This window comes from Hyla sarda (genome assembly GCF_029499605.1).
Source record: "Hyla sarda isolate aHylSar1 chromosome 1 unlocalized genomic scaffold, aHylSar1.hap1 SUPER_1_unloc_4, whole genome shotgun sequence".
NCBI lineage: Eukaryota > Metazoa > Chordata > Amphibia > Anura > Hylidae > Hyla > Hyla sarda.
In genome coordinates, this window is record NW_026607590.1 from 787,708 (window position 1) to 804,818 (window position 17,111).

Sequence of the window (17,111 nt, forward strand, 5' to 3'; positions counted from 1 at the left end):
GTCCCCTGTCCCCTCTCTTATTCAATCTGGAACCTTTAGCCCGTCACCTGGAGGACTCTGATTTGTATCAGGGCATTGAAATCCAGCGCAAAACAGTCAAATTGACCCTTTTTGTGGGTGATGTTTTGATGTTCCTAGCCAATCTGAGTGTCCACTTTAGCTCATTTTGGTACCTTCTCTGGTTATAAAATCAATCAACTAAAAAGTGAACTACTCCCGCGGGGACCCTCTTGGTCTACCTCTTACTGGAATACCCTTGGAATACCCGGGGATCTTGTCAAGCCCCATATCATTTACTTAGGTATAAAAATTGGTAGAGACCCCTCTTCCCTCTACACCTTGAATTATCTCCCTTTGTTCAAGCAGATTCAGGATGAGCTTCGTCGCTGGCATCAATTACCAATCTCCTTCCTAGGCAAATGTCATTTGAAAATGATCATCTTTCCTCTACTCTTATACCAGTTACAAACCCTGCCTGTTTTATTGAAACATAAGGCTGTGACTACTCTAAACTCAGCCTTCACACACTTTATATGGGCGGGTAAGCGCCCGCGAATTGCCTTACAAAAAGTTATGCTTAGCAGGGCTGATGGCGGTGTGGGTTTTTTCAACCTCCGTGGCTATAACCTCTCATGCCTCTCTAGACATGTCATGGACTTATAGAACCTCTCATGCCTCTCTAGACATGTCATGGACTTATAGAACCTCTCATGCCTCTCTAGACATGTCATGGACTTATAGAACCTCTCATGCCTCTCTAGACATGTCATGGACTTATAGAACCTCTCATGCCTCTCTAGACATGTCATGGGCTTATAGAACCTCTCATGCCTCTCTAGACATGTCATGGACTGGCTCCATGAGTCTAGCTTTCATTCCAACAATTTTTTGGAGGAAGAGCTCACTTCTCCTTGGAATTTGGTTTCCTGCCTCCATACCCGCATCCCATGCCTTCCCACCCATATAATGCATTCATTAGTAATTACGGACACGATGTTAACGTAGAAAGCAGTTCATAGGGCCTATGGTCTACCTTTTCTGCTATCTGGGCGTCTCAATATCTGGGGTCATCCGGAATTTCTCCACGGCAGAGAGAACAGTTTGTCTGAGGTTTGGCGTAGGAAGGGGATAAATGTGGCAAGACAGTTGATGCATGCTGAGGAAAGACGGTGGCTCCGCCCGCAGGAAATTACTAACTTCTCTCTGCCGCCTTCTTATTTTCTGCAAGTGTCTCAACTTCTCTCTTTTTGCACATCCCGGCTCAGGAACCGTCCTCCAAATTGTCTTCCTCCTCTTTTGAAGAAAAGGTAGGTCCACAAACTAGGAAGGCGTCTATTTCGGCTTTGTATAGATACTTTAATGACCGTCTTTTAAAGGTCTCCAAACATACACTTTTTGCTAAATAGGAGTCGATTCTTCAGGATCCTGACGTACGCAAGCGGATAATGTCATCAATGAGCGCTGGCGCAAAACGTTTTTTAAGCTTATGCACTTTGGCTACTTGGGCTTTAATATCCCGGCTACCTCTGCATTCCCAGACAGACATACTGCCTGTCCGAAATGCAATACTCCCGACACAGAGTTTTATCATGGCATTTGGTCCTGTTCCAAGTCGCAGAGCTTTTGGGGGGACGTTGGAGACTATATCACTAGGTATTGGACCGTTCGGGTTCCATTGACTCCTCCGGCACTTCTGTTCCAGTCTGTTGATCTTTCTGTTGCAGAGGAGGTGGGTCTACGATTTATCCCAAAATTCCTCCACGTCATTCTCCTGGTGGCCGTGCGCATAATTATGTGTGACTGGATAAAGACTCCCATGCCGGTCATAGCCCATGTGGTAGAACTTAAGACTTTCTTTTAGGTGGACAGACTGGACACAGAGAACACAATGCGAGGAAATTCTTTGCAAAGTGGCGTACTTTCCTGTCCGCTCACTATACCAAAACCCAATTGATGCCATAGTGTTACTTTTCCGTCACACTGAATGGTACTCCCTGGCGTCCCTTACTAATTCCCTTGGTCCTCTTCGTCTTTCAGCTGGTCTGGAGTGAGCTTCCTGGGGTTTCACATGTGTCTGCAGGTCTTCTATCTTTTCCTTTTCTTTGTCTTTCCTGGCCCCCTCCCCTCTTCCCCCTTTTCGTGTGTTGTATTGTTATATTTTGTTCTGCTTGTCTGTTTGTTTGTGTGTCAGCTTATTGGTCTTGTGTTGTCGGTGCACATGGGTGGTTGTATGCTCTGTCCTATTTATACCGGTATTTGATGCTAGTGGAGAGGTTGATATCAAAGTAATTTATGACCTTGCCATTATGACCTGTTTATTGTGTTTTACTTTCTTGACTCTGTGGGTACTGCACTACTCATGTCTGTTACACCTGTGCAATGTAGTTAAACTTACTTTTATTGCTGTTCTTATAAAATTGAAAAAATCTAATAAACAGTTTGCAACAAAAAAAAAAAAGTATCTACAGCATCTTATGTTCAGAAGAGACGATCTTCAAAGGAGACGCGCGGATCCTGTCTGATGCCTTGAATTAAAGTCTCTATAATCATAATGAGAAGGGGGCGGGGACAACACTGACGCGTTACATTCCCTATATACAACGTCAGGGACAATATTACATTTATTATAAGTCCAGTGTGTGGAGATGAATATAAGAATAATAAATCATATAAGAAAGAAAACTTTTATTAACAATTGGGAACAAGTTTGGAGATGCAGTATATGATATATGTATAAATGTCAGATATCCTATGTACATGGATAATATATAGATGTGTTATCTACATCATTTACTGCTCTGAATTGGCTTCTCTCCTGTGTGAGTTCTTTGATGTTGAACAAGATGTGATTGCTGAGTAAAGCATTTTCTACATTCTGAACATGAAAATGGTTTCTCTCCTGTGTGAGTTCTTTGATGTACAACAAGGTCTGATTTCTGAGTAAAACATTTCCAACATTCTGAACATGGAAATGGCTTCTCTCCTGTGTGAGTTCTTTGATGTTTAACAAGATCTGATTTCTGAGCAAAACATTTCCCACATTCTGAGCATGAAAATTGGTTCTCTCGCATGTGAGTTCGTTGATGTACAACAAGACCTGATTTAAATGTAAAACATTTCCCACATTTTGAACATGAAAATGGCATTTCCCCTGTGTGAGTTCTTTGATGTACAACAAGATATGATTTCTGAGCAAAACATTTCCCACATTCTGAACATGAAAATGGCTTCTTCCCTGTGTGACTTCTTTGATGTACAACAAGGTCTAATTTCTGAGTAAAACATTTCCCACATTCTGAGCATGAAAAAGGCTTCTCCTCTGTGTGAGTTCTTTGATGTCTAATAAGACTTGGCTGATGAGTATAGCATTTCCCACATTCTGAACATGAATATGGCTTCTCTCCTGTGTGAGTTTGTTGATGTACAATAAGACCTGATTTAAAAGTAAAACATTTCCCACATTCTGAACATGAAAATGGCTTTTCCCCTGTGTGAGTTCTTTGATGTCTAATAAGACTTGGCTGATGAGTATAACATTTCCCACATTCTGAACATGAATATGGCTTCTCTCCTGTGTGAGTTCTGTTATGTTGAATAAGTTGTGATTTGCTATTAAAACATTTCCCACATTCTGAACATGAATATTGCTTCTCCCCTGCACAATCTCTTTGATGTCCAACACCCCTTCTGTGGCTTTTATTTTGCTGAACATCCTGTGATGAGTGAGAAGACAGGACCTGTATATAAGGATGAGATGACAGATCTTGGCTGTGAAGGGCTGAGGGTGTATCTGGGATAATGGAATGTTCTTCATATGTATCTTGTGTGATATCATCATCTGCTTTATAATCTGAAGATATAAGATTCTCCTCTGATCTCCTGGTACAAGAATCTGCAGAGAATAACACCGATTTTATTATCAGTATTAACCCCTTAACAACCCAGGACATTTTTGCATTTCTAAGCAATAGTACTTTGTACCCTTCATTTTTAAATAAGATTTACTGCAAAACTGGAGAAAGATAGTTACTATGATAGCGGAGCAGCCATACAACAGTGGTGTCAAACTGTGGCCCTCCAGATGTTACAAAACTTCAACTCCCAGCATGCCTGGACACCAAAAGGTCTGAGGATGCACGCTGTCCCCAAAAGGCAAATCAAGGCTTCCCTCTCATGGTATCCCTTAGTGCAGTGGTCTTCAAACTGCGGCCCTCCAGATGTTGCAAAACTTCAACTCCCAGCATGCCCGGGAGTTGAAGTTTTGGAACATCTGAAGGGCCACAGTTTGACACCACTGCCTTACAAGGAGCAGGGACACCAGTTTTTGACAATCATGTGGACACAGCCTCAGGGAAAATCACTGCTATGGGGCCCGGTCAGGGACCAAATGACCGTGCCCCCCAATCCACTTGACCCCGCAGGTTATAATGGAGCAGTCATCCAAACCGCCCCCTTTATAATCCTCATGCCAGCCAGAGAATTCAGGCAAAGGATAGGGGATACATTATAGATCACGGGGGTCCGACCCTTGGGACTGCTTGAAGGGGGCGCACCGACACTGCATGGAGTGGCAGCTGACACTCCCCCTCCATGTATCCCATGGGGGGGGGGGTATCAGCTGCGGCATCCTGTGGGGGTCGGAAAAGCTGCTTCCGGAAGAGTAATGGGGCCCCGTTCAGGAGATCGCGGGGAGTCACACGGGTCGGACCCCTGCGATCTATAACCTATCCCCTATCCTGTCTAGGCAGACAGTATCACATTTTTGTCTTTTGTCTATTAATGTGTATAGAAAGATTTATGTCCTAATAAAGTTAGTGAAATTTTCCTGGAACCAAGTTAAAAGGGGAACCTTTATTTTTAATGATTTTCGCTCTCGGCTCGCCAGCCGCACCTATACCTCCATTTGGACCCACACAGGTGATCCGAACCGGAACATTACCGTATTAGAGGGAAAGAATGAAGGGATTTAAAGGGATACTCCACTGCTAGACATCTTATCTCTTATCCAAAGGATGGGGGATAAGATGTCTGATCGCGGGGTCCGGCTGCTGGGGCCCCCAGGATCTCCCACAGCACCCCCCGTTCTAAACAAAAGCCAGATTCCAGTGGTCGCGATGTTACGGCTACGCCCCCTTGTAATGTCGCACACACCCCATTCATGTGAGAGGGGGCATGGCCACAACTTCATGATCACTGCCTCTGAGCTTTCAGAATGCTGGAACACCGGAGTACCCCTTTAACCCCTTAAAGACTCATGACGTACCGCTACGTCATGAGTCCGCTCCCGATCTATAACGTGGGGTCGCGGGACCCGTGGCGCGCTATTAACCCTTAGACGCGGCGATCAACAAAACGAAAGTAAACCATTCCCGGCAGCTCAGTCGGGCTGATCGGGACAATCGACCGCCTCTCTGACTGATCCCTGCAATGATCAGCATAGGAGATCAGTGTGTGCAGTGTTATAGCTCCCTATGGGATAACAATGATCAATATAAGAGATCAGTGTGTGCAGTGTTATAGGTCCCTATGGAATAACAATGATCAGTATAAGAGATCAGTGTGTGCAGTGTTATAGGTCCCTATGGGATAACAATGATCAGTATAAGAGATCAGTGTGTGCAGTGTTATAGGTCCCTATGGGATAACAATGATCAGTATAAGAGATCAGTGTGTGCAGTGTTATAGGTCCCTATGGGAGCTATAACACTGCAAAAAAAAAGTGAAAAAAAAGTTTACAAAGGTCATTTAACCCCTTCCCTAATAAAATATAGAATCACCCCCCTTTTCCCATAAAAAAAAAACCAGTGTAAATAACAATAAAAATAAACATATGTGGTATCGCCGCGTGCGAAAATGTCCGAACTATAAAAATATATTGTTAATTAAATTGCACGGTCAATGGCGTACGCGCAAAAAAATGCCAAAGTCCAAAATAGTGTATTTTTGGTAACTTTTTATATCATAAAAAAATGAATAAAAAGTGATCAAAAAGTCCGATCAATACAAAAATGGTACCGCTAAAAACTTCAGATCACTGCGCAAAAAATGAGCCCTCATACCGGCCCATACCCGGAAAAAAAAAAAGTTATAGGGGTTAGAAGATGAGAATTTTTAACATATTTATTTTCCTGTATGTAGTTATGATTTTTTCCAAAGTACGACAATATCCAACCTATATAATTAGGGGATCAATTTAATCGTATGGACCTATAGAATAAAGATAAGGTGTCATTTTTACCGAAAAATGCAGTGCGTAGAAACGGAAGCCCCCAAAAGTTACAAAATGAAATTTTTTCTTCAATTTTGTCGCACAGTGATTTTTTTTTCCGTTTCGCCGTGGATATTTTGGTAAAATGACTGATAGTTCATGAACTATTTCTCCCGTTACTATCTTCCGTCACAAAATAACGTCCGTTATCAATAACGGACTATAATGGATTAAAACGAATATGAGAAAAATCCCATAGACTATAATGGGATTTTCTAACGGCCGTATAAGATTTCGTTACTGCCGTTTTCAGCTGGTTTTCAGACAGAACTTCATACGGATGTTTAAAAACTGAGAATTTTGTAGTGCATAAGAAGCCTGACTCACCGAACCCCCTGGGGATCGATCGAACCCAGGTTAAGAACCACTGATCTACACTATCTCCTCCCCGAGCACAGCGCCCCCTACCTATTGAGGTGCAGCCCGTCCCCACCATAGAGCCTGGATCCACAGTTCTCTATAAACCTCCTTCTACAAGATGGCGGCGGCCGGGGAGACATGTGGACACTCGGGAGAGAACCAGAAGGAGAAGAAGAACCTGACATATTAGAGGTAAAGACATAACAGGAATAGGGCCACAAGGACAGGAGGGCGGGGCTTCTAGCTGGGGCCAACTGGGTGGAGATATAGGAAATGAGTAAAGATGGTGGAATCTTTGCAGATGATACTAAACTCTGTAAAGCAGTAAACACAATAGAGGACAGTGCACGGTTACAAATGGATCTGGATAGTTTGGGGGTTTGGGCTGAGAAGTGGCAGATGAGGTTCAACACTGATAAATGTAAGGTAATGCACATGGGGAGGAAAAATCCGGGCTGGGGTTATATATTAAATGGGAGCACACTTGGGACAACTGACGTGGAAAAGGACTTAGGAGTCTTAGTTAACAGTAAATTTAGCTGTAGTCACCAGTGTCAGGCAGCTGCTGCCAAGGCAAATAAAATCATGGGGTGCATCAATAGGGGCATAGATGCCCACGACAAGGAAATAATTCTACCGCTGTACAAATCACTAGTCAGACCACACATAGAATACTGTGTACAGTACTAGTCAGACCACACATAGAATACTGTGTACAGTACTGGTCAGACCACACATAGAATACTGTGTACAGTACTAGTCAGATCACACATAGAATACTGTGTACAGTACTGGTCAGACCACACATACAATACTGTGTACAGTACTAGTCAGACCACACATAGAATACTGTGTACAGTACTGGCCAGACCACAAATAGAATACTGTGTACAGTACTGGTCAGACCACACATAGAATACTGTGTACAGTACTGGTCAGACCACACATAGAATACTGTGTACAGTACTGGTCAGACCACACATAGAATACTGTGTACAGTACTAGTCAGACCACACATAGAATACTGTGTACAGTACTGGTCAGACCACACATAGAATACTGTGTACAGTACTAGTCAGACCACACATAGAATACTGTGTACAGTACTGGTCAGACCACACATAGAATACTGTGTACAGTACTGGTCTGACCACACATAGAATACTGTGTACAGTACTGGTCAGACCACACATAGAATACTGTGTACAGTACTGGTCAGACCACACATAGAATACTGTGCACAGTACTGGTCAGATCACACATAGAATACTGTGTACAGTACTGGTCAGACCACACATGGAATACTGTGTACAGTACTGGTCAGACCACACATAGAATACTGTGTACAGTACTGGTCAGACCACACATAGAATACTGTGTACAGTACTGGTCAGACCACACATAGAATACTGTGTACAGTACTGGTCAGACCACACATAGAATACTGTGTACAGTACTGGTCAGACCACACATAGAATACTGTGTACAGTACTGGTCAGACCACACATAGAATACTGTGTACAGTACTGGTCAGACCACACATAGAATACTGTGTACAGTACTGGTCAGACCACACATAGAATACTGTGTACAGTACTGGTCAGACCACACATAGAATACTGTGTACAGTACTGGTCAGACCACACATAGAATACTGTGTACAGTACTGGTCAGACCACGCATAGAATACTGTGTACAGTACTGGTCAGATCACCCATAGAATACTGTGTACAGTACTGGTCAGACCACACATAGAATACTGTGTACAGTACTGGCCAGACCACACATAGAATACTGTGTACAGTATTGGTCAGATCACACATAGAATACTGTGTACAGTACTGGTCAGACCACACATAGAATACTGTGTACAGTACTGGTCAGATCACACATAGAATACTGTGTACAGTACTGGTCAGACCACACATAGAATACTGTGTACAGTACTGGTCAGACCACACATAGAATACTGTGTACAGTACTAGTCAGACCACACATAGAATACTGTGTACAGTACTGGTCAGACCACACATAGAATACTGTGTACAGTACTAGTCAGACCACACATAGAATACTGTGTACAGTACTGGTCAGACCACACATAGAATACTGTGTACAGTACTGGCCAGACCACACATAGAATACTGTGTACAGTACTAGTCAGACCACACATAGAATACTGTGTACAGTACTGGTCAGACCACACATAGAATACTGTGTACAGTACTGGTCAGACCACACATAGAATACTGTGTACAGTACTAGTCAGACCACGCATAGAATACTGTGTACAGTACTGGGCACCAGTGTACAAGAAAGATATAGTGGAGCTGGAGAGGGTTCAAAGACGGGCAACCAGGGTAATACAGGGAATGGGAGGACTACAGTACCCAGAAAGATTATCAGAATTAGGGTTATTTAGTTTAGAAAAAAGAAGGCTTAGGGGCCACCTAATACCTATGTATAAATATATCAGGGGACAGTACAAAGATCTCTCCATGATCTATTTATACCCAGGACTGTATCTATAACAAGGAGGTGACCTAATAATATATATATAATATATCAGGACAGTACAGAGATCTCTCCATGATCTATTTATACCCAGGACTGTATATATAACAAGGAGGTGACCTAATAATATAATATATCAGGACAGTACAGAGATCTCTCCATGATCTATTTATACCCAGGACTGTATCTATAACAAGGAGGAGACCTAATAATATATATAATATATCAGGACAGTACAGAGATCTCTCCATGATCTATTTATACCCAGGACTGTATCTATAACAAGGAGGAGACCTAATAATATATATAATATATCAGGACAGTACAGAGATCTCTCCATGATCTATTTATACCCAGGACTGTATCTATAACAAGGAGGTGACCTAATAATATATATATATATATATATATCAGGACAGTACAGAGATCTCTCCATGATCTATTTATACCCAGGACTGTATCTATAACAAGGAGGTGACCTAATAATATATATAATATATCAGGACAGTACAGAGATCTCTCCATGATCTATTTATACCCAGGACTGTATATATAACAAGGAGGTGACCTAATAATATATATATATATATATATATATATATATATATATATATATATATATATATATATCAGGACAGTACAGAGATCTCTCCATGATCTATTTATACCCAGGACTGTATCTATAACAAGGAGGTGACCTAATAATATATATATATATATATATATATATCAGGACAGTACAGAGATCTCTCCATGATCTATTTATACCCAGGACTGTATATATAACAAGGGGGTAACCTAATAATATATATAATATATCAGGACAGTACAGAGATCTCTCCATGATCTATTTATACCCAGGACTGTATCTATAACAAGGGGGCATCCTCTACGTCTAGAGGAAAGAAGGTTTCTACACCAGCACAGACGGGGGTTCTTTACTGTAAGAGCAGTGAGACTGTGGAATTCTCTCCCGGAGGAGGTGTCATGGTGAACTCTGTAAAAGAATATAAAAGGGATCTGGATGTATTTTTGGAGAATAATAACATTACAGGTTATTTATATTAGATTTATAGGGACAGAACGTTGATCCAGGGATTTATTCTGATATTTGGAGTCGGGAAGGAATTTTTACCTCTAGTCTGAGGGTTTTTTGCCTCCTCTGGATCAACTCAGTAGGGACTCATTAGGGTTATAGGTTGAACTAGATGGACTCTGCTCTTTTTTCAACCTTATGAACTATGTTATTATACCGCACCCCCAGAAGTGACCCCATTATATATACTGCACCCCCAGAAGTTACATAGTTAGTACGGTCGAAAAAAGACATATGTCCATCAAGTTCAACCAGGGAATTAAGGGGTAGGGGTGTGGCGCGATATTGGGGAAGGGATGGGATTTTATATTTCTTCATAAGCATTAATGTTATTTTGTTCCAGGAATGTATCTAATCCTGTTTTAAAGCTGTTAATTGTTCCTGCTGTGACCAGTTCCTGAGGTAGACCGTTCCATAAATTCACAGTCCTCACGGTAAAGAAGGCGTGTCGCCCCTTTAGACTAAACTTTTTCTTCTCCAGACGGAGGGAGTGCCCCCTCGTCCTTTGGGGGGGGTTTAACCTGGAACAGTTTTTCTCCATATTTTTTGTATGGGCCATTTATATACTTATATACGTTTATCATATCCCCCCTTAAACGTCTCTTCTCAAGACTAAACAATTGTAACTCCTTTAATCGCTCCTCATAGCTAAGACGTTCCATGCCCCATATTAGTTTAGTCGCGCGTCTCTGCACTCTTTCCAACTCCGCAGTGTCCCTTTTATGGACAGGTGCCCAAAACTGAACAGCATATTCCAGGTGAGGCCGTACCAATGCTTTATAAAGGGGGAGTATTATGTCCCTGTCCCTTGAGTCCATGCCTCTTTTGATACATGACAATATCCTGCCGGCTTTGGAAGCAGCAGCCTGACATTGTGCTATTCTGTAGTCTGTGATCTACAAGTCACCCAGATCCTTCTCTACCAGTGACTCTGCCAGTTTAATCCCCCCTAAGACATACGATGCATGCAGGTTATTAGTATACACAGCCCCCCTCTATATACACAGCCCCCCTCTATATACACAGCCCCCCCTCTATATACACAGCCCCCCTCTATATACACAGCCCCCCCTCTATATACACAGCCCCCCCTCTATATACACAGCCCCCCCTCTATATACACAGCCCCCCTCTATATACACAGCCCCCCTCTATATACACAGCCCCCCCTCTATATACACAGCCCCCCCTAAGACATACGATGCATGCAGGTTATTAGTATACACAGCCCCCCTCTATATACACAGCCCCCCTCTATATACACAGCCCCCCCTCTATATACACAGCCCCCCCTCTATATACACAGCCCCCCTCTATATACACAGCCCCCCCCTCTATATACACAGCCCCCCCTCTATATACACAGCCCCCCCTAAGACATACGATGCATGCAGGTTATTAGTATACACAGCCCCCCCCTCTATATACACAGCCCCCCCCCCCTCTATATACACAGCCCCCCCCCCTCTATATACACAGCCCCCCTAAGACATACGATGCATGCAGGTTATTAGTACCCAGATGCATAACTTTACATTTATCCACATTGAACCTCATTTGCCAAGTGGATGCCCAGACACTTCGTCTATCCAAGTCATCTTGTAACTTATGCACATCCTCTATAGACTGTACCCCCCCCCCTCTATATACACAGCCCCCCCTCTATATACACAGCCCCCCCCCCCCACACTATATACACAGCCCCCCTCTATATACACAGCCCCCCTCTATATACACAGCCCCCCACTATATACACAGCCCCCCCTCTATATACACAGCCCCCCCTCTATATACACAGCCCCCCCACTATATACACATCCTCTATATATACACAGCCCCCCTCTATATACACAGCCCCCCTCTATATACACAGCCCCCCTCTATATACACAGCCCCCCTCTATATACACAGCCCCTCCACTATATACACAGCCCCCCTCTATATACACAGCCATTCCTCTATATACCCAGCCCCCCCTCTATATACACAGCCCCCCCTCTATATACAGAGCCCCCCCTCTATATACACAGCCCCCTCTATATACACAGCCCCCCCCCCCCCACTATATACACATTCTCTATAGACTGTACCGTGCTACAAAGCTTGGTGTCATCTGCAAAGATAGAAACAGAGCTGTTAATACCATCCTCTATATATACACAGCCCCCCTCTATATACACAGCCCCCCCTCTATATACACAGCCCCCCCCTCTATATACACAGCCCCCCCTCTATATACACAGCCCCCCTCTATATACACAGCCCCCCCTCTATATACACAGCCATTCCTCTATATACAGAGCCCCCCCCCTCTATATACACAGCCCCCCTCTATATACACAGCCCCCCCACTATAAACACATCCTCTATATACACAGCCCCCCTCTATATACACAGCCCCCCCACTATATACACATCCTCTATATACACAGCCCCCCTCTATATACACAGCCCCCCTCTATATACACAGCCCCCCCCTCTATATACACAGCCCCCCCTCTATATACACAGCCCCCCCACTATATACACAGCCCCCCTCTATATACACAGCCCCCCTCTATGTACACAGCCCCCCCTCTATATGCACAGCCCCCCTCTATATACACAGCCCCCCCTCTATATACACATCCTCTATATACACAGCCCCCCTCTATATACACAGCCCCCCTCTATATACACAGCCCCCCTCTATATACACAGCCCCCCCCTCTATATACACAGCCCCCCCTCTATATACACAGCCCCCCCACTATATACACAGCCCCCCTCTATATACACAGCCCCCCTCTATGTACACAGCCCCCCCTCTATATGCACAGCCCCCCTCTATATACACAGCCCCCCCTCTATATACACATCCTCTATAGACTGTACCGTGCTACAAAGCTTGGTGTCATCTGCAAAATATATACCGCACCCCCAGAAGTGACCCCATTATATATACTGCACCCCAGAAGTGACCCCATTATATATACTGCACCCCCAGAAGTGACCCCATTATATATACTGCACCCCCAGAAGTGACCCCATTATATATACTGCACCCCCAGAAGTGACCTCATTATATATACCGCACCCCCAGAAGTGACCCCATCATATATACTGCACCCCAGAAGAGACCCCATTATATATACTGCACCCCCAGAAGTGACCCCATTATATATACTGCACCCCCAGAATTGACCCCATTATATATACAGAACCCCACAAGTGTATTGTCTGGACCAGGGAGCGCTCTGATTGGTCCTTGGTCTTCTAGCAGTGACGCGCGGCTGTCTGTGACAGTTATAGTTCCTGATGGATATATCCGCCATGTTGTGGGAATAATCATCCGCTCATGGTGAATATATCCATCACTGGGGGTTTGGGTGATCGTCCCCATTCATACGGCATTTCTGCAGTATCGGTGTCCGCTGTCATGTCAGAAAAGGGATCCAATGTATACTGGACCCGTCTCATTCAGAAATGACTGGAGCTGCTACAGTATATGTCAGAATCATTATTATTGACGTGATGCTGACGGATACCTGTAACATAACGCTGAAACGCAGTATGAACGGGACGCAGTGTAGGGTCACATAGAGCGCAGAGTATTTCACACTGCGGATGCCCCCGACAGTCACAAGGGCGAGATCACTGCTGCAGCTGGGTAGCTCAGTGTGTCTGCTCATGACTGCCGGCGGGAAATCCACCGCTATGAGTGGACACACAAAGATACCCAGCCGCAGCAGGGAGCTCACTATTGTGACTGCCGGGCATCCGCAGCATGTGATATGGGATGTGCGCCGTGTAATCCTACACATTATGCATTTTTACTTTTCATTATATTTATTTAATAATTTTTTATTCTTTTTATAATTTTTTTTAACTATTTTTACACTTTTATTTATTTTATATATATTTTTTTACACTTTTGTAAATGCTTTGGAATACTTAGCATTGCAGTTATATGCTGCCTGTCAGTTTTACACTAGCAGGCAGCATATCAGAACGTGCCTCTGGCAATAAACGGGGCAGACCTGGGGGTCCTTGTAAGTCCAGGTAACAAGCAGCACCCTGCGATCGTTGCGCGGTGCTGCAGGAGAGAGACATAGGGAGCCCCCTCCCTCTGTCCAACTCCTTACAGTTTGTCGTCGCTTCCGACCGTGGCTGTAAGGGTTAAACTGCCTGGACAGAAGATTACTTTGGTCCCGGCAGTGCGGCAGGCCCCTGCCTGCCAGGGGTTACACACAGCCCCCTATGATCGTTGCGCAGTGCTGCAGGGAAGACAGAGGGAGCTCCCTCTGTCAAAACACTTATAGCCCACAGTCACTTCCGACCGCGGCTGTAAGGGTTAAACTGCTGGGACTGAAGTTTACTTTGGTCCCGGCAGTGCGGCAGGTTCCCGGCTGTGTGTTACAGCCGAGTCCCTGCCGCGATCTCGTGGGTGCACTGGGCAGTACCCATGAGAACCATGGACATGTATACTCCTCCAGGTGCTGGAACGTGCATCCCCCTGGACATGTATACTCGTCCATGGTCGTTATCGTGTTAAAGGAAAACTCTAGTACATGAGAACTTATCCCCTAGTCACAGAATCCTGTGGGGATAAATGTCTGATCGTGAGGGGTCCGACCACTGAGACCCCCGCGATCTCCTGCCTGGCATCCCGTTTGTATATCTCCGGCTCTCCCATAGAGATTTATAGAGAGGTATGTCGGCACCTCTTCATGCAGTGGTTGACAGTAATCCCTGCACGGAGCAGAGGTCACTTGTGCCCAGAGGATCTGGGAGGCCCCCAGTCTGAGATATGTTTGGGGGGAGGGGGGTGGTATTCCAAAATTTGCCCTGTAGTCGCAGAGATTCTAGTTACACCACTACTTCCCCCAAAATATTATTCCAGCCGGTGACTGAATAGAATCTGTGACCCTTCTCTGTATTTAGTGATCACTACTTACCTGGGTGGTTACCTGTAGAAATGTCCTCCTTAAACTGCTCATCACCGCTCACATCTGTCTCTTCTGCTTTTACTATTATGTCTGGAGCATTAATGTAGATCAGATCTTTCCCTGTAGGAATGTCCTCCTTATACTGTGCATTACTGCTCACATCTGTCACTTCTTCATCCTTTATGTCTATAGCATTATTATAGATCAGATCTTTCCCTGTAGGAATGTCCTTCTCATACTGCTCATCACCGCTCACATCTGTCTCTTCTTCTTCCTTTATGTCTGTAGCATTATTATAGATCAGATATTTCCGTGTAGAAATGTCCTCCTTATACTGTTCATCACTGCTTACATCTGTCTCTTGTTCTTCTTCCTTTATGTTTGTAGCTTTAATATAGATCAGATCTTTCCCTGTAGTAATGACCTCCATATTCTGCTCATCAAGAGGACGGGGACACCTCTCTGGTGCTGTTCTCTTACTGGATCTGACTGTAGGGAACACATACAGAGACTGAATTCATTCTTTACATACAAATAATGAGAGGACGTGTGTGTATAGTCATGTCTATTACCTGGTGATGTGAGGGGCTGCTGATCCTCCATCATGACCTGATCCTTGTACTGATCCTTGTGTCCTTCTACATACTCCCACTCCTCCAAGGAGAAATAGACCGCCACGTCCTGACACCTTATAGGAACCTGTATTGTGAATAAACATTAATTCTATCCAATTCCAGGATGTTATATGGAGACATTTGAGGGGATATTCCTGCACATGATTTATCTTCTTGCTCTCGGATGATGAGGTGAATACTTGTCGGGGCAGATCCTCTATATTATGGTCACATGTCCCAAACTGACCGCAAGTCTGATGATCCAGCTGTCAGTTCAGGTCATTATACCCAAAGCGCCCGTCCCATGGAGTGTAAGGAGTTAAGTGATATTTCATAGTATCACTGCTCCCCTCCCCCGGGACTATATAGATGGCTGCTTACTGTCTGGCCCTAAGGATAGAATTGGCAGTGCTGTGCGCCACTTAACCCTAGCTAGACTGGTTGTTCTTATCCCAGCGAGTAGAAGGGACAATAAGCAGCTATCTGTATAGTGTGTGGCCCCAAAAAAGTTAAGTGGCAATGCATCACCACCATTTAACTCCTTCATGGCTGACTGGGCAGGAGGTATATAATGTATAGCCATGGGCCCAGCTCCGGAGCAGGAGACGCTTCAAATCTGGCATATCTTCTGCTCTTGTGCAGGAAACTAGGGATCGACCGATATCGTTTTTTTAGGGCCGATACCGATAATCGGTGCAGGTTAGGGCCGATAGCCGATAACTTATACCGATATTCCGGTATAAGTTATTGGCTATTTAACCCCCTGCGACACCGCTGCAGATCATTGATTTAAAGCAGGCGCTTTAAATCAATGATCTGCAGTGGCTTTTGCGGGGCCATAGGCCGCCGCCGCCACCACCACCCGCTTCTCTCCCCCTACCTGTCAGGATGGTCCGGGCCATCCATCCATCGTTCCTGTAGTGTCCGGGGGCGTTCCGGGTGAAGAGTGAACCGGTCCGGGCTGTCCTTCTTCTCCGGGGGTCATCTTCTCCACTCCGGGCAGGCTCTGGCCTAGTACGCTGCATAGACGCCGCTGCACAGCGACGCACCTGACGTCACGGCGTAGCGCCGTCTATGCAGCGTACTAGGCCGGAGCCTGCCCGGAGTGGAGAAGATGACCGCCGGAGAAGAAGGACAGCCCGGACCGGTTCACTCTTCACCCGGAACGCCCCCGGACACTACAGGAACGATGGATGGCCCGGACCACCCCCATTATGGGCAAGTTTAATTTTTTTATTGACTCGGAGGGTGGGGGAGGGGCCCGACCGATATAGCGGTATGGGCAAAAATCCATACCGGTATACCGCCCAGCATCACGGTGGGGGGTGCGA

General features: G+C 44.8%; 1 protein-coding gene across 1 annotated transcript in view; it reads right to left on the reverse strand.

Annotated features, from left to right (window-relative positions):
* Positions 1-17,111, reverse strand: part of LOC130298197 (oocyte zinc finger protein XlCOF7.1-like) — a 286,423-nt gene that overhangs the window by 90,260 nt on the left and 179,052 nt on the right. The window contains exon 7 of the mRNA XM_056551114.1: positions 2,795-3,892. Within this exon, the coding sequence (XP_056407089.1) occupies positions 2,795-3,892 (1,098 nt within the window). The remainder of the gene's footprint in view (positions 1-2,794; positions 3,893-17,111) is intronic.